The 27,841-nt window shown below is 34.7% G+C and overlaps 1 protein-coding gene across 17 annotated transcripts in view; it reads right to left on the reverse strand.

Annotated features, from left to right (window-relative positions):
• Positions 1 to 4,623: 4,623 nt before the first annotated feature.
• The window catches only part of MIA2 (MIA SH3 domain ER export factor 2), a 91,676-nt gene continuing 68,458 nt past the window's right edge, over positions 4,624 to 27,841 (reverse strand). For 6 of the 17 annotated variants that reach the window (XM_006053774.4, XM_006053772.4, XM_006053780.4 and 3 more), the window contains 7 exons: positions 26,984 to 27,066; positions 25,233 to 25,361; positions 22,093 to 22,251; positions 10,917 to 11,039; positions 6,926 to 6,984; positions 6,038 to 6,272; positions 4,624 to 4,953 (listed from right to left, as the gene is read on the reverse strand). In XM_006053774.4, the coding sequence (XP_006053836.4) occupies positions 4,787 to 4,953; positions 6,038 to 6,272; positions 6,926 to 6,984; positions 10,917 to 11,039; positions 22,093 to 22,251; positions 25,233 to 25,361; positions 26,984 to 27,066 (955 nt within the window). In that variant the 3' untranslated portion in view covers positions 4,624 to 4,786. Of the gene's footprint in view, positions 4,954 to 6,037; positions 6,273 to 6,925; positions 6,997 to 10,916; positions 11,040 to 22,092; positions 22,252 to 25,232; positions 25,362 to 26,983; positions 27,067 to 27,841 lie in introns of those variants that run through there. The other 11 variants (XM_006053776.4, XM_025271161.3, XM_025271165.3 and 8 more) reach the window with 6 other exon arrangements.

A 27,841-nucleotide genomic window follows, 5' to 3' on the forward strand; every position in this document is an offset into this window, starting at 1 on the left:
CTTAAACCTATATATCAGTTATTAATTTGTTGCCTCAGCTCTGAATGCACCCTTCAATGTATGCTCTCCAATAATGGAGCTCCTTTGAGTAACACACCTTTAAAGTCAGAACAATGTTGTTCAGTAAGGGCCATGGGGGACATGGTAGAAGGCAAAGTTTATCGTGTAGGTTCCAGGGTAGGCAGCCTGGATGTAAGACTTCTGGTGGAGCCTCCCCCAGCCGTGGTCCCTCTGCTACCTTGCAGCCTCAGCCTGCCTGTCCTTCACACAGAAGCCAGAGTTGCGGTACAGCTCATAGGCTGTGAAGCATGTGCTTCCTGCGTGCACTGGACTCCCATCCCCTGCCCTGCATGTCACATGTGACCCACACACTGGCTCTGCAGGCCTCTCCATCCCTGGTGTCCACACTCCCACTGCACACGCAGTGCCAGCAGTTGCTGTCGGTCTCCTCCCCACCTGCACCCTGCTTGGCCTATTGCTTGCTGAGCATCTCCAGACTGGCTCAGGCCTTGTGGAACCAGTGATCCCTGCTGTCCTGGGGGCTGAAACACACCTTCACCAAAGACGACTGAAGCCCTCCCGAGTCCGTCCTACCATGACTGCCCCCTCAGCTTGAAGGGGCCATATGCAGTTTCCTCACATTTTACAATTATTATCATAGTAATAATTCTTTATATTAAGCTTTTCCTGCTCAAACTACTGTGTGCTTTGTCTTCTGATTTGATCGAGACTGCTACATATATCCTTTTCAACTATGCCACAGCTTTTTATGCAAATCGAGTCCTTTTGTTAGTTTTTAATTGATTACTTACATATTTTCTGCAACAAAAAAGTTTTAACGTGATTTTTTTTTCTTAAAAGCCATTACATTTTTTGTCCTAGATTTTATACCTATTAAATATAATTGATCAAAAATACAAATATTATTACTTGTTCCTGAAAATGAGTCCGGTCCATCATCCATTCTATTTCTATTTTCATTTTTATAAACACAAGTGGTAAAAAATTTGTTTCACATATATAAGTAGCTGAGAAGAAAGTTTTGTTACAACAATATCACTCATTCAACTTCTGAGTTTTCAGGACCAAACAAAGCACTGTCCTATTATCAAAAGTTATTTTATATAGGTCAACAGTTGAAAGTAATCATTAATTATTCTCATCACTGACACCAATATCACCAATATCTCAAACTGTGTCTTTAGCTCCATAGGTTTGCACACCTTAGTTTGATGCATCATCATAAGACTAGAAGGTTAAAGGTATGTGCTCATTTCATACATGGGAGAAGGGTTACCTGCAAAACGAAGAAAAGGAAAGGAGAACCTGCACCCTGTTCACAAGTTCTTTCTAGGCAGAATAGCCTTAAGCAGTATACACAGGTGAATTCTGTGAATTTTCCTAGAAGCATACCTGCACAACATTTGGAGATATTTTACCATACTCCGGGGGGCTGGTGGTGGTGCTTAGTCACTAAGTTGTGTCTGACTCTTGCCACCCCATGGATTGTAGACCGCCAGGGCCCTCTCTCTGTCCATGGGATTTCCTAGGCAAAAATACTGGAGTGGGTTGTCATTCCCTTCAAAGGGTCTTCCTGACCCAGGAATTAAACCTGTGTCTCCTGCATTCGCAGGCAGATTCTTTACTACCAGGGAAGCCCCTCAGGGGGTGTATCCCAGTCTGCAAACTATAGCTTCTGTGACAAGAAATATTAGCAGGCTTATTTCCACATTATTTACAATGAACAATCAGCAGCAACCTAATGACCATTAATAACAGAATAGAGCTACTGTGGCAAAGCCACACAGTGGAAAACCACACAGTGGTCAGAATGAACTAACTTGACCTACATTTATTAACATGATGGATCTCAAAAAAGCCAACTTCTAAAGGATATATGTGTGTGTGTGTGTGTATATGTATAAAGATGTTATTGATGTACATTTTTGAAAGGCAGGAAAAATAGACCTATATACTATACATAAACACATTTAACCAGAAAAACAAAAACCATTCACACTCTTTTCACAAGAATACTTACCTCTTCAGCATGAGGACAACTGTATCGGGAACATTTTTTTTTTTTCTTGAAAAAAATTAAGGCAAATGTTAAATTTGCTCTCTAGGTAAAGGAGTATTCTTTACATAATTGTTACAGAAAACAACCTCAGCTATTTGGAGTATGGCCAAGAATCCACAAGGGAATAGAAAAGGTTTCTGGGAGATTATTCCCTGTACTAAAAGGCATCAAATTCAGTAGAGCCACGTGTTTCCTTCCAGCTCATTTGTTCTTACGTTCAGCATAATTCTGATAAGTCTGTTTGTTTCTTGGTCTCCAGTAGATTAGAAGTGGAGAGAACAAATGAGTGTGGAAGGCAGAAGTTTACAATCCTCAAAAAGAATATAACTAATTTTAAATTATTGTGAAGGAACTTGAAATAGACCTGAACAACCCCATAACAAGCTTTAAATACAACGTAATGATAAATGCAATGACCCTGAAACAATATAAAAATATATTCAAAATATCTCTGTAGTGAGTTAATAGAACACTTAACATATCTTGGAAATCTTTTCACACAAGATGGTTCAAATAAATATTTGTGTTTAAAAGAATGGATTTTAATCAAGAAATAAGTGAAATTTTCTAAGAAAACACAGTTATTAGCTAAGAAATATCATGACTGATAGAAAATGAATATTTACTGTGTACCAAGCATAATTTTAACTACTTCACAATAAAGTATTTTATATAGTTCTCATAACAACCCTATAAGACAGGGTATTTGGGGACAGGGGAAAAAGGATAATTCTTTAGGGATATATTCCTAAAATATAGAGAAAAGCCCACACAACAACAAAGACCCAGGATGGCCAAAAATAAATAATTTTAAAAAGAGAGAAATATACTAATAGAGGCTTAAATACATTAAAAATTATGAAAGCAACAATAGAAAACTTTAACTGGGATAAATATCAAACATGAAGAAGAAAGGAAAATGGGGATGAGAATAGTACAAGTACATTAAGTCCCAATTTTTCATCTCAAGGAATCAATACACATACAAATTAATAAAAGTTCATAGATTATATGTATATCTTCTAAAATTCTAAAATCACCATAATTAAAAAGGGAAAAAAAAAGTCAAAAGAGAAAATGTCTAGGATGTATAACTGGGCATAAGGAATAAATGGGGAAAACTGAAACTGATCCTTAAATTCTATTATTTGATTTCTTCCCAGTTGTTTATATTACCTTAATAAAATGTATTTTTAAACTAATTATGTTCCTTTATTCTGTATTTTAGACCACTCAGCCCATACCAAGTCTCCTGCCTTCCACCATGCTCTCATCTGCCTCCGTGGTTTATTGCCATTCTCTCTGTTATGTTTGATTTGCTTTCTCCTCTCTCCTGTCTTAAGCCAAGTCAAGTCTTTCCTACCCCAGGGCAAAAAAATTTTATTTACTTGATTAGAACATTCCACATTACTCCTCTTACATTTCTCTTCTTTCCCTTTCCAACTTAAAAAAAAAAAATAGTCTTTATTTCCTTCTGAAGGCTGCCTTTTAATACTGAATATAATGATGCTTTTTGGTTCTCATTCTACTTATTATTTTATCCAAGATTTTCACACGGAGCCTTTCTTTTTAGCCTTTTTTCTATGGCAGGGGTAAGAATGGAGAGGGAGTGTAAATGCCTCACAAGGACAGCATTTCAAAGAACATCTGGGGAAATGCTGGTATGAAGTGTTCCAATTATAATGCATCACTGCTTTGTTCAAAAATAGTTAATCTTCAGTCTCTTGGCACTGAAGGAAAAAATCCAAGTAAACAACTAAAACCAATCAACTTTTCAATATAAACAGTGTAATATTAGCTATACTTAATTGCCTTTCCTTTTATAATCATATTAATGTGCAAGATGACCAACAACAGAATACAAACCCGAGTTACAGAGACGTTCAAAAGACACTGAGTCCAAAGCTGAAAATGACACACTGCCCCAATACAGCTCTCTTAGAGTAAATCTCAACACTCCCACTACAAACAGGAAATACCTTACAAATGAAGAGAAAAACAAGAAGAAATAAAGCTGCACAGGAAATCGGTGAATTAACTAAGAATATCCAAATTCTAAAATTTGCCATTAGACAATATCCTGATTTTAAAATATGATCTTTAGTGTACTAACTTTTTGCATTGGGTCATTCATGTCTATGTATAAGAAAAGGGCACAGTTTTGGTTAAGATAACTGAATGGGAAAGATCCAAAAAATATTATTTTTAGCCTCAAAGCCACTGGTAGAAGTAAAAAAAAAACTAACTAATGGAGCCATATTTATGAAAAAACTAGCTGATTTTATTATTATCAATGCCAATCAAGTCTTTAAATCAATCAAAATTTATTTAATTAGGCATAAAGTTACTTTCACATTTGCCTGCAACCATAGTAAATACAGTTCTTGGCATAAAGACACACAGCCTTTGGAGTTTAAAATATCCCCAACTGCAAGATTACATATATAAAACTCTCTTTATTGTTTATGTTATAGTGGATGAATTAAATTAAAATAATTATACCACCTAGAACAAAATAAAATGGAAATAATTTACTCATAGGATTCATATTTAAATCATCTTTATTTACAAAATACTATCCTGAGAATTATAATTCCATTAAGCTTCAATTTGAGCAAAAGTATAATCACTTAAGTAACAGCAGTTACTTAAACTGAAAATGAGAGAGAAGTCAAAATTACTTTTGAAGAGAGACCAACAATATGGTCAAGGTTCTTGCGGTGGCTCTGGATGCTCAGTAGTAGGCTCATTTGAAGGTGGAACCAGCCCTGATGGGAACTCACTTCTACTTTCAGGATGAGGGGGTGGGGGAAAAAATCCAGGTCTCGGGGGAAGATAATGAGGAAAACCTCTTGGTGGATAGACATTTCTCACTGTTCAAAGAGATTGGTAAAAGACAGGTTTTAACTTTCAGCACCTGCATTATGGCCCCAATAAATCAATAGCTTATAACTTCCCGTACCTATCTTTATTTTCAAAAGATGACACCAGAATAATTATCTGATTTAACAAATGAATTTTTACAACACTGAGAAAAACATATGCTCTTCAACTAAACGTGATTAAAAGGAATATCATTCATTTTAGCTGCAGATTTTTGTCCTATGAAAATCTAACATCTTAACACTTTTTAAAAAGGAGAATTCTTTCAAAATAGAGTAACTTACTCTCAAAAAAGCTTTCATGTAATGCAAATTTCACCAGACTTAAAATTAAGATCAGTAATTCCCAAATCTAATTTGACAGTATCCTAAAATATTTACAGTTATATCAAAAACTGTCTTGAAATTCCTCAAATAAAATTCATTTTAGTTCACTCTAAACTTTAAAGAGGAGGAATGAGGAAAGGAATGACTCTCAGGCAAACGATAGGCTTTTTCCTAGTGTTTGTTAACCATGTATTTGTTCTGCTGAAACCTGTAGTTCTAAATGGGAACAGATAGTCATAAAAGCAATAATTATTTCTTTTCTCAAATGTGAGGCTGTGAGGAATTTTAATAAATTCAACAATTAATCCAAACATGATGATAAACACATTCTAGGTTTTAAATAAGTAGGACTGCATGGGAGCTACTTATGAAAAAAGATTTTAAAAGATTTTTTAAAATACTTTAGCCAGTCATTTTAATGCGAAATATAAACTGTAATTATTTTTACTAATTGACCCAATTTCTGTCTAATAAGATACAAATAATTTTAGTCTTAACATAAGACTGTTGCAAAAAGCCAATGATTCTCTTGGTTTCTGAAACACAGAAGTAATTCTACATCTATTAAGATGAATCAAGTTGAAGCCTCATTACTGATGGCTGGCAATCTTTCCAATTTGGAAAAATAATGCTATACTTACAGAAGATAAGAAAAACTTTCCTCCATTGTATTACTTCATGAATAGAAAGTAAAATGAATGTTTCTGATCTACTCTATAAGACATATATAAAGCTTTATAATGCATACTTGCGAATGGTGGAGGTGGTGGGCCAGGGAAATCCCTTGGTGGAAAATAATCTCGGGGACCTCCATACATGCTTCCTGGAGGAGGTGGAGGAAAAGGAGGCCCTCTTCTTATGAAAGGACCCCTTGTATCCATTGGAAACAATGGAACTCTGACTGGAGGACGAGGTGGAGGAACAAAACCAGGTCCAGTTGCTTCATTTTCAATGGGAAGAGATGAATCGGGAACATTTAAATTCTACAACAAATTGACATAGGGCAGTCACTGCAATAGCAAAGTTTGCAATAGCTTTCCTTATAAATTTAGGCTTAAAAGAAGGCATCTAGGCACCTAGACAGAAAGCAGTCTATGATACTATAAAAGACTCCAGAGAAAGATTCCGTTTTCTACATCAGATGGAGCTATCATAAATATTTTATTAACTTAACAGAAAACAGCTTTAACCAACAAAGCAACTGTCCAGTTAAAAATAAAACATAAGACTAGCCCAAGAGTACCAAAATATACATTCTTTTATCAAGCATATACTAAAAAAAAAAAAAGCTTATGTTAATATTTTCAAGGTGACCAAAAACCAAGATTGTAAGCACAGTAAACAAAAAACATACTTTAAACCAGCTAGATTTAAGATGAAAGTCCAAGAGGTAATTCAAGTTCTTGTTTAATTATATAAACTAAATCAAGCCTTGAGTCTGTACATTGTACTTTATCACCATGAGGTACAATCCAGAAAGGAAATAGCTATAATGCAAAGCATGAAGTACATTTGTCAAAAAGAAAGCAGCAGCTTTTAATCAAAAAACCAGATGCTGGCTAAATTACTATTCTAGTAAACCAAGAGATTAGAAAGATCCTGAATACATGGATACAATTCCACTTTCAATACTTACACCAAGATCATCTTTGCTTTCATTTCTACTGGATTCCATTTCTGAAGATACTGGCCCATCTAAAATTAAAACTTAAATCATGAAAAATACATTGTTTATCACACCATTCTTACAGCTTCTGATCACAAAGGACATTGATATCCCTACTCCCCTTGTTGGCACATAAGCCAGCTTGACACCAGCATCCTGTATTAGGGCCACAAGGACAGCTTGAAGTCCATGAACTTTCGGCAGACTCAGAGTTCTGTAAAGGCATGTGTTTGTGGTTTCCCCACCACGTGCCTAGATAATCCTGCAAGCTGCCTCATTAAGGAAGCTTCCAGGAGACAGCATTCCTCTCCTCTCCCCACCTCCTTTTCCTCCTGCCTTCCTTTCCTTTCCTTTCTTCCTCCCTTCTCTCTCATCTTTCCTTCCTTATTCTTCCATCACATAACATAGACTAGCAACTGCATTAGCCACTGTTTCTAAATAAATGTTCCTGGGCTTTATCATCAAGAATTGCACAGGCTCTGAGAACATAAATGTAAACAACCCTCTCTGACCACAACTACATGTCCCCTCCCAGCCTTTTCATTTCATTACTCTCACTATACGTGTCCTTGGGTATCACTGAAGCTTCCAGTCCTCTGATCTCTCAATTTCCTCCTTTCTTCATGTCCTTCCCTAATTAGCTGATCTCGGAGACTCCACTGCTAACAGCCAGTCACTAGCGTCTTTATCCTATTGGCCATTTTTCACCTGCCTAGGATTCTTCTAGACAATCTAAGAGCCTGGTTCTGTACTCAGAGTCCCCTGCCTCGAGCTTCCACTGGGATCTTCCATTCTGTTTCCTCCCTCCACCCTTTCTGCTAGACCTATCCTATGAGCAGGTCTCTCCCAACTACTATTTTAAAATTAGATAGAAAAAGAGAACCCCCTTACAGCTATCGCTTCCCTTCACAGTCAAAAGTTGTTCTTCTTTAAAAAAAAAAAGTTTTTCTATATATATTATTCAGAATTCCTCCCATTTTGTCTCTCAATTGTACTCAATCTATGTGCAGCATACACTGTTCCACTGAAATTGTATCGCCCAAGATAAAATGTCTTTTTTCCCCTCAATTAAAATAGAACTTTCAGTTCTTATTTAATGTAATTTTTCACATTGTTGACTATTCCCTCCCTCTTTCAATCCTCTCAGCCTTCACTTTCTGGGAGGGCACCTTCTCCACCTCTCCTTTCTAGCTGCTCATTCTCAGTCTTTTCAGTGGGCTCCATGACTCTTCAGGGGTGGTGTCTTCAGAGTTCCACCCTCAGCCTTCTCTCCTCTCATTCTCTCCTTGAGAAATTTCACCCATTCTACAGCTCGAATTTGATGTATACTACTACTGTACTTCCAGAAGTTTAAGTCAGATCTAGATATTTCCCCCAGGACTTCCGAGCTTGAAGTGCCTACTTGAATAACCTTGCAGCTGTATCACAGGAGCAGCTCATTTAAGTTCAAAGTTAACTTAAAATATTTCCCATCAAACATTATACTGCTTCTTGTTCCTTGTCTCACAACAATGAATGGCCCACATGCCTTAGCCAAGAAGCCAGCATCTGCCAAGACTCCCCCTCCTCCCACATTCCATTCAATCTGAAGTCCTCCCAATTATACTAGCTCTGTGTCTCTTCACATCTTTCTGTCTGCTCAGCTAAGTCACCACCATCATCCATGCAGATTTCTGTCACAGTGTTCTAAAAAGTTACCCTCTCTCCAATCTCAACCGCTCCCTCTAATCTATTTCCCATAACACAATCAGAATAATTTCTCCAGAATGCAGGTCTGATCTGATTATTCTCCATTTAAAACCCTTTAACGTGTTCCCATTATCCCACAAGTAGGTCCAACATTTCTGAACAGGTTTGCAAGGCCTTGAAAACTGCACTGCTTACCTCTACACTACTTGTTTCAATATTCTGACTTCCACTCCATGCTGCAGCCATATTTACAAGGCAATCCTACCTGTGTCTCTAAATATGCTATTCTCTCCTCCCAGAACATTATCAAACATCATCTGGCCCAGCTAATTCCTCCTTTAATTCTCAGCTTATCCATCATTTCCTCCAAAAAGACTTCCTTGACAACTCTACATTCAAAACATCACCACTTCTCATCTAGGTTCGTGGCTCATGGCCCATAAGCTCCCGTAACATTTTGCACTTGTTACTTTTGTCACTATACAGTGCAACTGCCTACAGACCACAGGTATAAGGAATGTGACCTCCTATTCACCACTGAAACATAGCAGCTACCACAGTGCCTGTCAAACGGTAAACAGTCTAAGATATTTAGTGCATCAATGGCAGGGCTGAGGCACTAAACTGATCCACTAGCCTCTTATTTCAGTAAAGCCTAAGGATCAAGACCATGGCTCTGGAGTCAGACAGGGTATCAAATCCTAGCTCTAACACTTCCTACCTGAGCTCTTTAGCACCTTTTTGAGCCTTGGTTTCTTCATCTGTAAAATAAGGGTAATAGTATCTACTTTACAGGTTTATTGTAAAGATGAAATGAGGTCATTCATTTCATTCAATAAATGTTTACTGAGCACTAGTGTTACTTAATGTATTTCAACCATTTCACACCACTTTCCTTCATGTAAATACCATACACTGATAAATCAATAACAAAACATTACATATATATAGAAATTTTTCAGCTTACAAAATACTTCCACCCACATTAACTCATTTAACCCTCATAAGATCAAGGGATTCATATCTCAGTTTTACAGGCATTACCCATCAATAACTCATGCTCTTTTCTTTGCTTATACTCTTCATTATTACTGGCACAGACCTTTACCTTTTAACTAAATTTTCAAATTCCCTAAAAGCAGCTCAAATGCCACCTCTTTCACAGAGTTTTCCCTCATCCTTCAACTATAAGGGCATTTTCACTTTCTGTGAACATAACATATTCTCTAATGGGACTTACCATTCTGACTAGTATCAGTCAAGCATATATATCTGTCTTTCTCCTCTATTAGTAATTATTAGCTCCTTAGAGCTAAAAACTATACCTTACTATAATTATATTGTCTACCATGTCATGTAGTGTACCTTCTAAAGTGAAAGAACTTAAAAATTACTTGCTAAATTGAATATTGTTCAATTGCAAAAAAATGAACAAAAATGTGAAAAATTTTAAATAGCATTAGTTTAGAAACAGATGTTTAATCACACATACTTTCATTCACATTAAGCTTGAATTAATGGGGGAAAACAATTTTAAACACCAAACAGAAATAATTATAATAACAGAAAGCCAGGCCATAGGTCTCCTTCTTTGCTTATTATTCAGAGAAGAATGATTTTCCAAAATAATACATATTCCAACTGGATAATTTCCCTCTCCTAAAATATATACCCTTTCCTGAGGAAATCTTTTACCCATAAATTTTTCATTTTCTACTTTTAATCTTTTGTTATGTACTTCTAAAATACATTGGGTGTATGTAATTCCCAATTTCAATGGGTTGCTATGAGGTGGTTTAAGAAAATGAGCCCCAGACAAATCATTGGTTGCTCAGTAAATGTTAAATCTACCTAAACATAAAAAATTTAAACAAGGTAACTGATTAACCCATCAACAGAGCATGCACTCAAATTATTTCTCTGATTTTCACATATCATTCACACAGCTTAATTTCTCTGATAACTACACAGGATTTATGTAAAGTGGACTGGAAAAACTAGAAAATTAATCGTGGAACACAGTAAAATTTACCACCATAGGTACATAGAATAAAGTCATTGCAATAGTGCTCAAACCAACCACCAACACATGTACAGATGCCATGGATGGGTACAAAACAGCAAGAAACAAAACCAGGAAGTTCTCAGGAAAGAAACTGTGACCTTAAGAGCTAAGCAGAAATCACAATTATATTAGTCCTTTATGCAGCTTCCAGTTCTTTAGTATGCCTTCATTACTAAAAAACACATATACACACAGATTATTTCTTACCTGTTTTATCCAAAGATGGCATATTAAAACTTCTGAGTTCTGCTGGTCCAGAAAGTCTACCAGAATTAGAATAAAATCTGTCTTGCCTTTGTAGAAGAAGAACTGGATCAGGATATGGCTGGCCTAAAAAACATGTTTTTAAAATATCTTCATTAAAGATAAAAATCAAGTTTCCTTAAATTTAATACATTGAACATAGAATTTTTCTCTCTAAAAGACTTTGACACATATTCTTGGTAGATGATAGTAAACAATTTTAGGAAAACTACACACTTTACTTAAAGCAATAATTTTGCTTTTTAGTAAACACAAATATGATGACACCTTGGAGTTTGAAAGTTTCCATTACTACATGTACATGAGAATATATGAACAGAATTTAGTTACATATATATATTTATAGATAGACTTAACTTTAATTTTAATAATAGTGGAAGGAAGTGGATACATCAATAAATCAAAAAAAGGCTTCAAGGAGCTATCTACTAGTAAACAAAGAAAAGATGAATGTGCTGTAAACATAGTAAGAACTAGCAGAACTGATAATGATAAAAGAAATAGTCACCAGAGCAGAAACAGTATCAGTGAGGTCATCAAGTAATCAAATTTTCAGTAACTTCAACATTTTAGAATTTAGCATCCCTCCAAAACTAAAAGGAAAGATCTCTGACTCAACAGATGAATGGAAGGTTCACAATGCTCAGATTAAGGACATTTGGGTGGACACAAATTTAGGCACAGACTCTAACTCAAGTGCTTCTACAGTCAGCCTCCTTTGTCATTTATGATGACAAAATGGAAATAATTCATGGGTCCTTGTATAACTCCTCATTCTTGAAAAAATATAGGTAGTCTATCTCATCTCTGTTAGGTGATGGTAGACTTTGATTAAGGATGCTTTTGCCAATCTTCAAAAATATGGTAGAGAACATGACCAGCATCTACCCATTTCTCCATCCCCAACCCCTGGTAGCCATTGGTCCACTCTCTTTCTACATGTTCTACATTTTCAGATGCCCACGCATAAGTGACGTCCTGCAGTATTTGTCTTCCTCTATCTGAATAATTAGGGGTGGAAGTTCTTAAAGACACTGCTACAGTGGGAGGGAAGGGCCAGAAGTTTCCTTAAGTAACCAGATTCTGGCAAAAGTTAATAAGTAATAATACTATTTAAAAAAATATGGCAGAGGACAAAGGGGATAACTTTTTTTTACCCTGTTTCACTCTCTCCCATCCTAATAGATATGGTCTCATACTACCTTCCATGACTGTCCTAGGTGAATATAATGTGAACTCCATACATACTTGTTATATGACTCAGTCCCTTGGGACCTTACAGACAAAAAGCCAAGGATACCATCTGACATCAACTGGAGTCAATGAAGAAAATTATATTTAATGAGTTCTCAAGGGTCAAGTGGAGAAGGAAATGGCAACCCACTCCAGTATTCTTGCCTAGAGAATCCTGTGGATAGAGGAGCCTGGTGGGTGGCTGTCCATGGGGTCGCACAGAGTTGGACACAACTGAAGCGACTTAGCATGCATGCATGCATTGTAGAAGGAAATAGCAACCCACTCCAGTATTCTTGCCTGGAGAATCCCAGAGACAGAGGAACCTGGTGGGCTGCCGTCTATGAGATCGCTGAGTTGGACACGACTGAAGTGACTTAGCAGCAGCAGCAGCAGCAAGGGTCAAGGGATGTGACTTAGGAAAGAAAGATTCAGAGAGTCTTGAAGCTCATTTCCTCCCTCTTTCAGAGTTGTCATAACCATCTGAATTAGCCCCATGGGAGAAAAGGCCAATACCAACCACTGAGGTCTAACCTGAGTTTTCCCTACTTTAAACACGGAATTAACTAAATGGCAGACTTTCCAACTCTCTTAAAATCAGGTCTCAAGATACCATATCATTATTTAGCTTCTAAAATACATCCCCACAATATCAGTAACCTGAGAAATACAAGATTTTGCTGTAAGTATTCTGTTTTACTGACCATAGGTTACACATTGCCCTCCTCTAGGAAAATAATCCACTCTTAAATCTACCAGCTCTTATTATGTGCCAGGCATTAGTGATACAAAGTTGGTTTTAATACAATCTGTGTCCTTATGATGATGAAACAAAAACAAATCATGTCTTAAATAAAAGGGCATACAAAAAATATGAGAGATGGTCTATCTAATTCTGACTGGAGGAGTCAGAAATGGTGCCACAGAGGAGGTAAAGCTTGCCCCAAAAGAAAAATAAGAAAGGACGAACGAGTGATATTGATATTTGGTATTGATTAGAATGATATTCTAGTCAAATTCAAATATACATATACATGTATATGTACATACATAAACAGACACATATACTTAATGTATTAAAACTACATGGAAAGCATATGACCAATGATAGACTAAAATACAAATAAGTACATGAAGGGTTCCTTTCTCTTTTGACTGCCTACCTTTGTTTTCTACCAGCCTTCTCAGAGAAGAGATGATTAAAAAGAAAGAATGGGAGAAGGAAAAGAATCAGGGGAAAAAAAAAAAACAAATAAAAAAGGAGGAAGAACCATACAGAGCACCGTGAAGCAATTTCATAAAATAAAGATTACAATAAAATTCACAATGTCTAGTTTAAACAAAAATGTTATTCATCTCTTTTCATTCCAAAACAAATCTCAGCTTATAATAGTTCCTTCAGTAGCTTTAATAACTGGGGGTCTATCACATAACAAGAACATTAATGTGGTTGAGAAGAGAATTATACAGATGGATAAAGGATTTGCACTTTTTAATTTCAATACTGTTCACTAATCAAGTACAATAAGCATCTTTACTCAGAATGTGAAGAAATAATTTAATTTAATGATTAAAGAATTAAATAAAAGTAAAACTTCCAGAAAGTAGCTGATAAAACCATCAACATGGATAGATTATGGCTCTGGAATAAAGAGGCCAATGGTACACAGAAAATGTCTAAGAAACATACATATGCAAATATGGACATTTAAGATAAAAGTAATATTTCAAATTGATAAATAAATATACAGTATTAAAACAACTGTCTATCCATGGGGGGAAAAAACTCTTCAACTAAACACTAAAACCAAAATAAAACCCATATTAAAGACCTAAAAAAATCAAAATTTTACATTTTTAGAAGAAAACAGTATCTTTTTGATATTGACAGGTTCTAAAGAAAAAAAATTCAGTAAAAATAAAAATGGATTAACTTCCCTTAAAAAAAATAGAAAACTTTTGGTTTTTGATATATAACAATAACCTACATAACAATAAACCAAGAAAATATTTATAAAAGATAGAAGATTAGCATTCAAAGGATACTAAGAATTCCTATCAAGCAAAAGAGAAATGGATCAGGCAATCTACAGAAGTAAATACAAATAACCAATAAACATAAAAAGAGGCTCAAGCTCACTAATAATGAAGGAACTGTAAAAAAATCAATCAAAGAAAAATGAGAAAAAATTTAACTCATATGGCTGGAAATACTTTTTAAAAGTTTTACATCAGGTATTGAAGAAACAGCTACTCTCAAATACTTCACACATAACCACTCTTGAAGACCAAGGGCAACATCTATTAAAACTGAAACTATGTGTATCTTACTTCCCAGCAATTCCATAACCTGGGCTCATCTCTAAAGAACATATGTGCAAAAATCAAGTGTTAACTTCAGCACTGTTAGTAATGGTGAAACACTGAAAACACCCTGAATGTTCATCAGAGGAAAATGGATAAGACTGGATAAATATATTGTGGTATATTTATATACTTAAATACAGCAATTTAATAATAAATTTTTTATTAAAATGGAAAGAAATCAGGAACATATGCTGACAAAAACTTGATAAAATAGAAATTTTTAAAAAATTATATATAGACTATAAGTTTACAAACATTAAACTGATGAGTAATTGTCTCTGGGAAAGAAGGTTGACCTTGGGAAAGGAAACAGAAGAGTTTCCCTGGTGGCTCAGAGGGTAAGGAATCCACCTGCTGTGAAGGAAACAGAACAGACTTCAACTTATATAGTTTATATTAGTTTTATTTACCCATGCTCTTTCTCTGACACACAGCTACACATACACACACACATACGTATGTATATATATATGAAACAAATATTAATATGTAAATTCTGGTAGGTGATAGGATTATGCTATTTTTTAACTTCTTGTTTTTTTTCCTTCACCTGTAAAATGGGAATAATAAATTTAAGAGTGTTAGAATGATTAATATAAAGCTCTTAACATCTAGCACAAAGTAAGCATCCCAAAGTAGATGTAATGATAAATTAATTTTTTTATAATTACAAACTATATTAAAATATAGTATTGACTTGTATGCTTAGTCGCATACAACTCTATGCGACTGCATGGACTGTAGCCCAGGTTCCTCTGTCCATGGGATTTTCCAGGCAAGAATACTGGAATGAGTTGCCATTTCTTCCTCCAGGGCATCTTCCTAACAAAGGGGTCGAACTCATGTTCCTTGAATCTCCTGCATTGGCGGGCAGGTTCTTTACCACTAGCGCCACCTGGGAAGCCTATAGTATTGACTGGTCTCTTTCAAATCTACGATCATAAACTTCAACTGGATACTCAACATTGCCGTGTAATCATACCACATTTCACTAACATGTAAATTCTTTCACTCTCCTAAATGGCTACTGTGTACCTTTTTCTCCCTCCAAATCTCTGACAATCCCCTCCCTTTCTCTCCTATCCCAAGTTAATGATCTTACACATCAAGGAACTTGATGCAACTAAACACACTCACTTACCCTCACCCAGCCTCTACGTTTGTACCCAGCTGCTCCGCCTTCCTTCCTTTTACAAAGTTATTCAAACACTATCTAATTTCTTAATTACCCTCTGGATCCCACTCTTTTTGTGTACTTTTATACCCTCTCCCATACATCATCAATTTCTCTTCTGATCTTAGATTATTCCCATCAGCAAATAAACATGTTGTAATGTTTTCTATCTTTAAAAATAAAAACATTGCTCCATCCAATTACCACCTCATCTCTCATTTTTATTAAAAGCAAATTTTTTCAAAAATTGTTTACATTTGTCCCCACATCTTAATCTTCCTCAATAGACTCTGTTCAGGAAGACTGCAAAATTAAACATGGATTTTTCAAGTGTATATAACTACATATAGCAGTAAGTTAGCAACCAAATGCTAATCATTAGAATTTAAAAAGGATCATTACACAAGAAAGTTGAAGTGCCACAAGAAATATATACTCCCAAAAAAGTGACAGCCTCAAAATTGGGAATTTGGAAATAACTTTAAAGTAAATCTCATCCTCTAAGAGTAGAAAAGCATCATTATGGATTTTAATACACTTTTTCAGCTTATGAAAACTCCAAAATCTCAACAGGAAAATCAAAGTGAACCTAACTTAAGACAAACTATAATTCTATCAAATGCATCTTATCTGAAAGAATATTTGCAATGCAGGGCAATGGTCTACACAAACATCTATAGATCAGAGCCAGTAATGTAAAAATCTATGCCTGTGTTCTCCAAACTGTTCTGATAAAGCTCTCCCAACTGTTTTGATCTGTTTAGCCTGCTTTTCTCTCTTAAGGTAAAATTTAGAACTGTCCTCTTCAAGTTGGCTGTATATGTCTTCTGTTTAGCTCTTTAAAAAAAGAGAGATAAAAAGCAAGTTTTTTAAACATGCAATGCTGAAGGCCACACTTAATTCTTGATAAAACCACCAAGAAATAGCAGCTAAGTCTCTTTGCTACCCCTTACATAAAATATATTATCTAAATCAGTTAAAGATAAGCACTGACCAAAATACAAAATGGAATACATACATACATACATATTCCCTGCTCTTTGCTAAAGCTCAAAAAAGTACATGGAGGAAAAATTATATAATTCACTATTAATGCATATCTCTCAAGTAGCACAAGATCTGCTGAGAATTAGGATTCTTATTCTTCTCTGCTACTTCTCTATTCCTGGAAAAAGAAACTGTGAGGCAACATAGAGGAATAAAAGGACACTGAAGGTGGAGCAATGAAAGATCAAGAGGGGCACTGAGAGATGAAGAATACCAAAGGGTGAAAAAAAAATGATAAAAACTGAAACTTTGCTTCATTAAAGTATCTGTGGTTTTATTTTCTTAACTTAAAATTTTACCAAAATATTTACATGAACTCAGACACAATTACTATCCTTCTTGTTAGATTCATGAATATAACCATGGACATATGATGAATCATTACTGTGATTAATACCTGTACTATAAATTACTTAAAGATATAATTCTCAAGAATCAGTTAAAAGACTAAAAGCCAAGAATCCTGCAGATTCATACTCTGACAGTCAAAAAGCTATCATTTAAATTTTAGCATTTCTTTTCTTATTTGAATTATGTTACTAGTACCGTAGAAACATACAGATACTAATTACAGTTTACAAAAAGCATAAGAACATTTTAATAAGCATGTCTCTCAAAATGTATTAATAACTACTAAATGTGGGAGCAGGAGATGCAGACGATATGGGTTCAATCCCTAGGTTGGGAAAATCCACTGGAGTAGGAAATGGCAACCCACTCCAGTATTCTCGCCTAGAAAATTCCATGGACAGAGCATCCTGGTGGGTTACAGTCCATGGCGTTGCAAATAATCGGACATGACTGAGTGACTCAGCATGCACACGTGGGAGTTAGATCATATTTTAAGACTTTCTAAAAACTTGTTCAACCATTAGTCAAGATTGCTTACTATGCACAGCTTTGTAAATAAGAGCAACTACAAAGAAAACAAGGCAATTAGGAAGAACTTAACAGAAAAACCATATATTCCTTTCTTCCAAAAAGTAATTTTAAAATTTTAAAATTATATTACCTACATATATTTTTAAAAGCCAGTTATATAATAAGTGAAAATACATCACAATAGTATTAACATAATCACTCTGGCTAGATTCTATTCATGACCTGAATTATTTACCTTTCCTTGTATCCTTGCCCTTAAGAGGTAGAATACCTATCCTGCCCAATGATTCCAAATTCTGCCACGTGACTTGCTTTGTCAATCAAATGTTAGCTGTTGTGATTCAGAGGCTTCAAAAAGTATTTTGATGTTTTTGCTTTTCTACTCCTGAACTTCAAGGATGAGATCCTCACAGAATAAAGTTCAACTTCTTACAGAATGAAACACTGAGCAAGATAAGTAACACTGATGAAATTCAGGTTGCAGTTAAATATTTATTAAGAATTTATAATGGGTTTGTTAATTACGGGACATCTTCTTGTTAAAATTTTAATTGATTACTTATGATGTGATATTTCTATCTAAATTCATAAGATGAATAAAAATAAACTGAAAACAGTTTCTTAACCTGAATGCTGGCTTACAGGTGTGCTCAAATTTTGAAACAATCATCAGGTTATATGCATAAAAATACTTGCACTTTATATGCACTGTATCCAGATAAGAAGGTTTTTTTACCTGTTGACTTTAAAATAAAGATTCCCAGAGACCTGCAAAAATAATGCAGAAAGTTCCTGCATACCCTTTACCCAGTTTCCCCAAATGTTTACATTTTTCATAACTATAGTTCAATGTAATAACAGGAAACTAACATTATTACTAACTAACATGTATAGTTCTTGCCATGGATAGATTTTATCATGAATAGATTTATGAAACCACCACCACACTCAAGATACAGAACTATTCCATTACCAAAAGGATCTCTCTCAGGCTTCCCTTTAATCACATCCACTCTCCTCCCTCTACCATCCCTAACTCACGGCATCCACTAATCTGTTTTCTAGTTCTATAATTTTGTCATTTCAAGGATGTTATATACATGAAATCATATATTATCTGACCTGAGATATTTTTCTCAGTCAACATTATGGCTTTATGTTAGTCACTCAGTTGTGTCTGTCTCTTTGAGACCCCATGGACTGTAGCCCGCCAGGCTCCTCTGTTCATGGAGCTCTCCAGGCAAGAATACAGGAGTGGGTAGCCATTCCCTTCTATAGGGGAGCTTCCCATGCCAGGGATCCAACCTGGCTCTCCTGCGTTGCAGGCAGATTCTTAACCATCTGAGATCTATTCAAATTGTTGCATGTACCAATAATTCAATCTAGTTTGATTCCACCATAGTCAGAGAACACAGGATATGATTTCAATTCTTTTAGATTTGTTAAACATTGTTTCATGACCCAGGATATGATCTATCTTGAGAAATGTTTCCTTGGGGCTTGAAAAGCAGGTCTATTCCAATGACAATTTATCTGATCCAAAGCATTCCTCAGTATATCTCTTTAAGAAGACTTTTTAGTGGTTGCTCTAGGTATTACATAACTTACCACTGTTTACTGCTGTCAACATTTACCAGTTTGTTTAAAAGGTAGCTTGACCTAGAACAGGAAGTCCCTCAATTAAGTTTTTAAAATGAAAAAGGTGTGTTCACAATTGAATTTAGAAAAGAATGCTGTAAATAGTCTTTGGTTTTATTAACATTGTATATTATATTATTTGGTCTGTCAACTAGATTGAACATTATCTTGAACATCTCAACATCAACCATTAATACTGAACTAAATGTTCTCTTACTCAGATAAACAGATTACACAGATCACTCAGTTCATCTCTCTCATTGTATAAAAGGACTGAGGTCCAAAGAGATAAAACAAATTTCAAAAATCACATAAAAAGATTAAAGAGTGAAGAAGAGAAATCAAATTTCTTAATTGCCAATCCACCAAATACTTTTTCACCTGCAGAATTCTGGACAGAGGCTACAGTGCATGGGGTTGTTTAGTTGCTCAATCGTGTCCAACTCTTTGTGATCCTGTGGACTGTAGCCTGCCAGGCCCCTTGGACCACGGGATTTCCCAAGCAAGAAAGCTCGAGTGGGTTGCCACTTCCTTCTCCAGGGGATCTTCCCGACCCAGGGATCAAATCCATGTATCCTGTATTGGCAGGCAGATTCTTTACCGCTGAGCCACCAGGAAAGCCCCAAATGTACCAGATGGGCTTAAGAGCAGAATGGAAGTAACACTGGAAAGATCCAGTATACTTGAAGAACGATCAACAGAAATTATTCAACCGAAAAAAGAAAGGAAAAAAATTTGGCAATAAAATGAGGAGACAGAGATCTATAGAACAATATCAAAAGGTCTGAAAAATTATAAGTTTCAGGCAATTGGTAACATGTCAAGTATGTTCCAACTTTATAAATAATGGTCACTATTGTTTGAGTTCCAGCCTCAGCTCCTCACCTAGCTAACTGTTCTAACCTAAGACTGTCAGGGAAAATCCCTCTTCTGGGACTTAGTTCCCTTCTCTATTTAGTAAAGCCACTGGATAAATTAGTGGTTTTTAAATTTAGCTATTCCTCAGAACCTCCTAGAGAGGTTTTTTTGGGAAATACAGATCTTACCTGCAGAGATCATGTTCAGAAGGTGTAAGGACAACATCGTAAAGCAACTATAATTCAATGAAATTTACAGAAAAACAAGGGCGGGGGAAAGCGGTGAAACCCAGGTATTTGCATTTTTTTAAGTCCCCTAGATTATTTCTGATAAGCCAAGTTTGAGCATCACTACCCTAGATAATACTTGGGGGGAGAGGCAGAGCATGTGACAGGGGCTCTTGGTACTGACAGCTTGTAAATTCTCAAAAGGACCATTCTTTACCAAAAAATGAGATTTCCCTGGTGGTTCAGTGGTTAAGAATCCACCTTGCAATGCAGGGGACACGAGTTTGATCCCTGATCAGGGAACCAAGATCCCACATGCCTTGGAGCAACTGAGCCCATGCACCACAACTAGAGAGTCCGTGAGCCACAAAGAAAGATCCCGCTAAGACCTGATGCTCCCAGAGAAAAAATTTTAAATATATATATGTGTGTGTGTGTGTGTATACACACACACACACACAGAAATACAATATACACCAAAAGCTTGAAATCAAACTCCTTAAGAAAGGGGCTATAAATTATTCATCTTTATTTTTATCACATCTAAAGTTTAAAATGAATGCTACTCAAGAAAAAAATCCTTGAAAGGAGGATTTCTATGCCACCTATTAACAGATTCTTAAGTTTGAAAGTCACAGCATATATATTTCTAAATATAAAAACAGTAAGAAAACTATTCAGCTTTCTTAGAATTATTTGGGTATTCATTCATTCAACAAATGTTTACTGGGCAAATACTACAGGCTCAGCATTGTTCTAGGTTCTGGAGATACAGCAGTGAACGAAAGTGACACAAATCTCTGTTTTTATGAAGCTGATACTCTCATGATATCAAACAAAAGAAAGTAACCTCAAACCAAGGAAATTACCACTTCATACGATATACACACACTAACAAAGCAAAGGCTAACTCTTGGAATTAAAGTTTTTTTTAACTACAATATTCTTCCTTCTCCAACTCCTCAGGAAGCAATCTGAACTAGTATATTTTTTTAAATGTAACTAATTTATGCAAAGCAGGCATAGCTCACTCTACATAACAGTGTCTGTCCCTGAAACACTGTGCATAAATAAAAGTTTAGCAAACTGAATAATTTTAATAACGTTCCTTGGGCAAATAGAGGCTATAAGGGAATAACAGTTATTGCCTTACTTCAGAATATTCTACTGTGAGTCTTCCGGTAAATATATTTATCTTGACAATTAATCTAAGATATATTGTTCAAGGGTAAAAAGTCAATTAGAAGAAGGTGAATAGTATAACTCCACAGAAGTGATGAAGGAATGGGTATACCTATGTTTATGAAAACATATCAAAAAAGAACTCCCTAAAAGATATAAAACTACATTCTGGGAGGGGCATGCTTAAGATGACAAGGGGGATTTTTTTCACTTTTCTAATTATACATTTCTCCATTGTTCGAATTTTCTAACATAAACATGCATCACTTCTATGAGCAACAAAAACTATAAAGACACTGCATGGTGGGGGTGGAGGGAGGACAGTTTTCTATAATGTGAATAATCATCCCTAATTATTCTCTTTGGAAATTTGTGTTACTACTGTTTTCTAATATGTATCATGGTTCTTCTTAAGACAGGGCACACGTGTACTTCTCTAGTCTTTCATTCCTGTATGTTGCACATACTGGCTGCCTTCCAAATATACACACTAACTATACTCATTCCATACCTGATGGAGGAATTATCATCCTACGATCTTGTTCCCAGGGAGGTGAAAGGGAACCAGTGTCAGACGATGCTCTGTGAGGATCAGTTAACCTATCAGAATTTGATTCTCCTCTTTCATTGGTAATCGGATGGTCCAGAGGATTCCCTGGGCCTCTTGAGCCTAATTAAAGAAGAAAGGTACAACTGTTTTATCTAAAAAAGTATTATAAGATCTCTCATCAAATAAAATCCAGGCCTTTTTTTGAAAGGCAGAACAATCAGATTCCAACCAAGTTTTCCTAAGACACATTAGACTATAACTCTATCCCTACCAAAGCCATTTCTAAAACAAAAGGAAATATTTTGTCATATACATAAATACTTGCCTATAAAACCCATTCTTAAATGTTATTACTATCATTATTTACATATAAAGTCAGTGGTTAAATGGAAATTATAAATACTAAGTCTGAAAATAAAAGTAGAAAGTAAATAGCAAAGTAAAGGATTTCTATATCAGATGTAATAATTATGAGATTTTTGTTAATTAAACTAATATGCCAATAGTCAAAGGGTATGAAGCCTTTAAAACAGTCATCTTAGAGGCTATATACCTATTGTAATAATTCTGCAACTACTCAAAGTATCTTTTAGAAATGTACTCATATTGACTTAAGAGCCACTCAAGAAATTGCATCTTACTCTTGTAGTAAGTAGAGGCATGACTCTTCATGACTTTTGCCTCAGAAATGATTTAAACCAGTCTGATTACAAAATTTATATATGCCACATAAATTTGGCTTTAAATGGCTTCTAGCAATTTTTAAATATCAAGTTCACCTCCAAAAGAGCTCACAACTCTGAAAGCAAGTCTAAAATAAAGAGTTTCAAAAGCAGCAGCACTGTTGAAATAAACACTCTGAACAAGGTAAACTCATTTGGATAAGAAAATCTGACACGCTGACATTTATAAAGAAAGGGAATCATTCCAAAGTTCCCTTCCTATGACCACAGAAAGAATGGCTCCTCAACTAATAACCCATATTCAATTAAAGTGAAAAACACAAATATAAAAAGTTTTAATATTAAATAACAAAATTAATTAATTAATATTTTATCTGCCATTGAAGGGGGAATGAGGTCTCCTCAAAACTATACTGCCCAGAAAACAAAAGCTTATTTAACTTTTCAAAGAACAACTTTAAAAAACAATTATTTTAATAGAAATCATTCTAAAATGCTCCCCACATTTCAGTACTTCCTCTAAGAGATAAAAGTAATATGACCTTTTCATGGTAACTTGTACCAATCAGCATAAGCATTCTTTTTTTTTAAATTTTAGTAATTTTTAAAATTGTTCTATCTACTCTTGTTGTCAGGAAGCCAACTGACTTTTATGTCAGAAGGTCAACTTTTCCTCATTCCTTCTAGTTTGTTCATCCTTCTAATCAGTTCATCAGAAGGAAAAAAAGGTTAGGAAAGCAGAAAATTAAATCGGTGAAAAATGTGCAAGAGTCAACTAGGCTGCGGTTGTCTAGAGGGAAAAACGGATCTTTAAAAGAGACATTCAAAGACTTTCTCCTGACTGCTTACTTCCAGAGGAAAAAGTACAGGCCAAGTGACTATTAGGTGAAAGACTGCCAACATGAACAGGCTAAAAGGTCAAGGTTTTTCATTCAGTCCACAAGTTACATGCAATTTACTCTAAAAAGACATTATTTTCCTTACTCTCAACCTTACTCAAACATGTATCTCATCCAAACTTTCAAAAAAAAAAAGATAAGAGGAAGGAAAAGAAAGGTCATTCTTCTTTTGTGGGTCATAGAAACGTTCAGTTCAAAGCAACTCTTTTAAGACCGGCTGATAACTTACCTAAAACTTCTGTAGCTTTTCTAACAAACAGTAAAACACCCTTGCAAATGATCTAATCACATTGTATCTTGAAAGTTATTTAAAAAGAAAGGAAAGTGATTTAAATAGGAGAGGAGAAATCAAAGGTAATTTTTTACTGTTATTTCAAATATTCAATTAACTACAAGCAATCCTTGACTTATATCATTCAACTTCTAGTGATTCACATTGGCAATTTAGCTAGTTTATACCCTTATAGGGCATTGTTTTTCAGACTGTTGGCTGTAACCCATTGTGGTGTATGAAGTTAATCTTAACTAGTATTCTTTCTTAATGAAATGGAATAAAACTGAATAGAAGTTATCAGAAAGCATCAAAGATAGTAAGGGTAGTACTATTTCATGTGACTGGCTTCGAGAACACATGTTCATGCGTAATATGACATGATATAAACACAAATTCAGGGCTAAAAACCTAAAGCTCTTGATTTTGGAATAAATATGTTTCAATTTTGCCACAACACAAGGGAAAGTTTTAAAGTAACTTGACAAACAAAATATAGTTGAGAGATCAAAAGAGGAAAACTCCAGATCAAAAGAGGTATACAGGTAACATCAGTGCTGATGAGGTAACTGCAGAAAGATCAATAGCTAATGCTTGTGCTTGAATGGCTCTGGAAATTCTCAAAAACACATAAGGGGGTAACAAAGCACACAATCTTGGGTCAGTTTCTCAAAGTATTGACAAATGAGTTAGGGCTCTTTTAAGGTTCCCAACAAAACTATGCCTACAGGAGAGCACTTCTGAATTCCTTATTTCTTAAAAAAAAAAAAAAAAAGCTCTTTCACTTTCTGATTTTCTACAATAAAAAGATCATGATAATAAAGTAAAAAAAGATTTTTTTATAAGTCTGTATTCCAAAAAAAATTAAAAAATTAAAGTCTGTATTCCAATAATGCTTAATTAAAATACAATTTTATGGTAGGTTATACTGTTACTGTATTTCATGTATACTTTTATAAAGTTATATATTATGTAGCAAAAGATACAGTTTTTAAAAAGATTTTAAAAGATGATATATCAAGTCCCTGACCAAAATGTAATCCATTAGAAATAGGTTTCTAAGGGAAAAATATATTCAAATTAGATGTCACAGAGTTCCTTTTCCAAACAAAAATTAACCCAGAGTAAGTGCAAGGAATGCCTGTATTTTTCAAAGGTCTACTTTAAAGATCATTTTAAAGATAAGTTGAGATGAAAATATAAAGTAAGGAAGAAATCTAGAGTAATAAAGATGTTTAAACAATATACCTCTTCCTCCTCCCCCTGGAAGCAAAGGTGAGAGTCTGAGTGGACCCTCCAACAAAGTTGGAGGGGAGAGAAAAGCTCTCATTTCAGGTGAAGGTCGACCCAATGGTGAGGGACCATATGGGGAATGCTCTGGAATAATTAAAACAGCATATTTAAATTCATAGTTTCAATTACCTACACTATAGATTAGAATCCTATCTCAGCAATTACCATCGGGTCATTCTATTGCCAATTTAAATTTATTCTCTGTCCTACATACTCAACGTGCCTTGGGTTTAGCTAATATGGGATAGAGCTATATATAGAACCATGTGTTTAAGTCTATCTACCAAATAGACACTTCAGTCAATAAAAACATCACTCTTTTGGTAACTAATACACTTGAATGATCATACACTAATAAGTAAAGGACACCATATTTTAGTTATAAGAGCATTTGAGGGGTATGAAGTTTGTTTGGTTTTTGTTTTGTTCTGAATGGCAGTATGCTTCCAGATGTTTCAGCTGGTGAGGGTTGTACCAATAGAAGGGCTCTGTTTAAATCAGGGCCAGATAGGGCATGTATTGGGCCATGAATTACCCAAGTAAAGTTCAGATTTTCAAAAGCTGAAAAGAAAAAACACAAAATACTCTGAAGCATCAGAAATTACTTCTGATTTATCACCAGTGAAAACTCAGTTTTACACATCAAATAAATCACTTTATCTATTAACCATATGACCAAAAGTCTGATCATTTTACAAACTTCACCATTCTCAAATAATGGTTATACTTCCAAAGATCAAAAATCAACATTATCAAAGAACAAACAAACTTCAATGCCACCCAAAATAATACTTTTCAAAACATGCTAAACTTTATTATGTAGCTTATATAATATTCAAATGTAGTTACAACAAAAGATCAAAGCATTATTTACCCTGAGACATTTTTGCATTAGATTCAGATAAAAATTCTTTCTGTATAACTCCCTCAACTCCAGATTTTGTTCCTATTTGAAATTCATAACAATCTGCTATTTCTTAACGTAGAAATACTTAATGAAACTGGACTCTCAGTGATTTTTATAACTTTTCAACAGTTATTAAAAGAGGAGTCTACCTACACAAGATAGGTTTGTTTTTACTACCCTAGAAGCTTAATTCCAATTCAACCAAAAGTATTTTGAAAAATGTAATAAACTATTTGGAATAGTATGAGATGATAAAGATGCTAACTCACTAATAAATGGACAGAAATATTAAATACATCTTCCAAATAACTGGTTCTTTTGGGGGTAATTAAAGCAATCAAAACTCAGATTAATAAAGTTTTCCCACATTTTTAATGAATTTTACATCATTTAAAACCAGCTGTTTTAATTCTTATTTTTAAGATTCAAGCAAATTCCAAAGAATGGTTAATATATAAACAGTCACAATGCCATTCCATTTAAGCAATCTTTACCCATACACTCTACAAAAAAACAACAAGTACCTTACTATGTACCAAGCACTTTGCTTCCCAAGGAGCTCAAGGTACTAAACATACATCATCCTACAAAATGCCACTGAGATAGCCATTATTCACATTATTGCTAGAGAACAAAACTCAGAAACTTGGGAGACCACAAGAGAACTCAGATTAGAACCCTAATTCCAAAATCTAAAAAATTCGTAAGGAGTAGTGTTAATTCACACTAATATAAACGGTATGTACAAAATATAATAAAATAAGTATTTTTTTAATGAGGGGTTAAAAAAAAAAACTACCTCTGCCAAATGCTGTATTTGGAACATCAAGTGCATAAGGATCTTTTTCTAAAAGTTCAATTTTAAACTCTGTTTCAGTTAATCTGCAAATAAAGAACAAACATTGCTGAGTTACTTATCTAAGAGAAGCACTCATATTTCAAGAAAAATGCCACTATTATAAACTACTTTTTATTATCTCAATATCTACATAAAAGAAACAGGTCCTGTAAAATTATTCTGACCGAAATACCTTTATATATCCCCCACTATTTATTTTAGGGTAACAGGTTCCTTTTGCCTCATGATAGTGGTTTTGTTGAGGTTTGAAATTGTTTTGATCTCTTTCAAAACTAGGCTACAAAGAATACCGTATCACAGAATCCAACTTTTAGAAATATCTTGAAGGGCCCTCCAAGGTCAATGAGTTCAAACCTATTATTTTACAACTAAGGAAAGTGAAGTTAGGAGTTCAAATGATTTATGCAAAATGAAAGTACCAGGGTTAAAACTCAGGGCTCCCAGCTCTGAGTCATATAAGCCTTCCATTGTAGTGTTACCCATACAATTTCAATCATAACATAAAATTGGAATCTGATTAATTCATCCTACTATTTTATCCCTTTCCAAACTTTTTATCTGAAAAATATGACATTTTAAAAGAATCTTATTTCTAGTTCTATACCATTAGATCTGAAATAAAACATTTAATCATATGGCTTTAATTTCTGAGTAGAAAAGACAAGAGACTTAAACTAACACTGGATAATGTTAATAGTACATTCTGTCAAGAAATTATAACACTATGGGAAGACTTTTACAGTCTTCATAGAAAACCATTTACTCTTCCCTTCAATTGAACATTGTACTCTTTTATCC

Source organism: Bubalus bubalis, chromosome 20, assembly GCF_019923935.1.
Source record: "Bubalus bubalis isolate 160015118507 breed Murrah chromosome 20, NDDB_SH_1, whole genome shotgun sequence".
Lineage (NCBI taxonomy): Eukaryota > Metazoa > Chordata > Mammalia > Artiodactyla > Bovidae > Bubalus > Bubalus bubalis.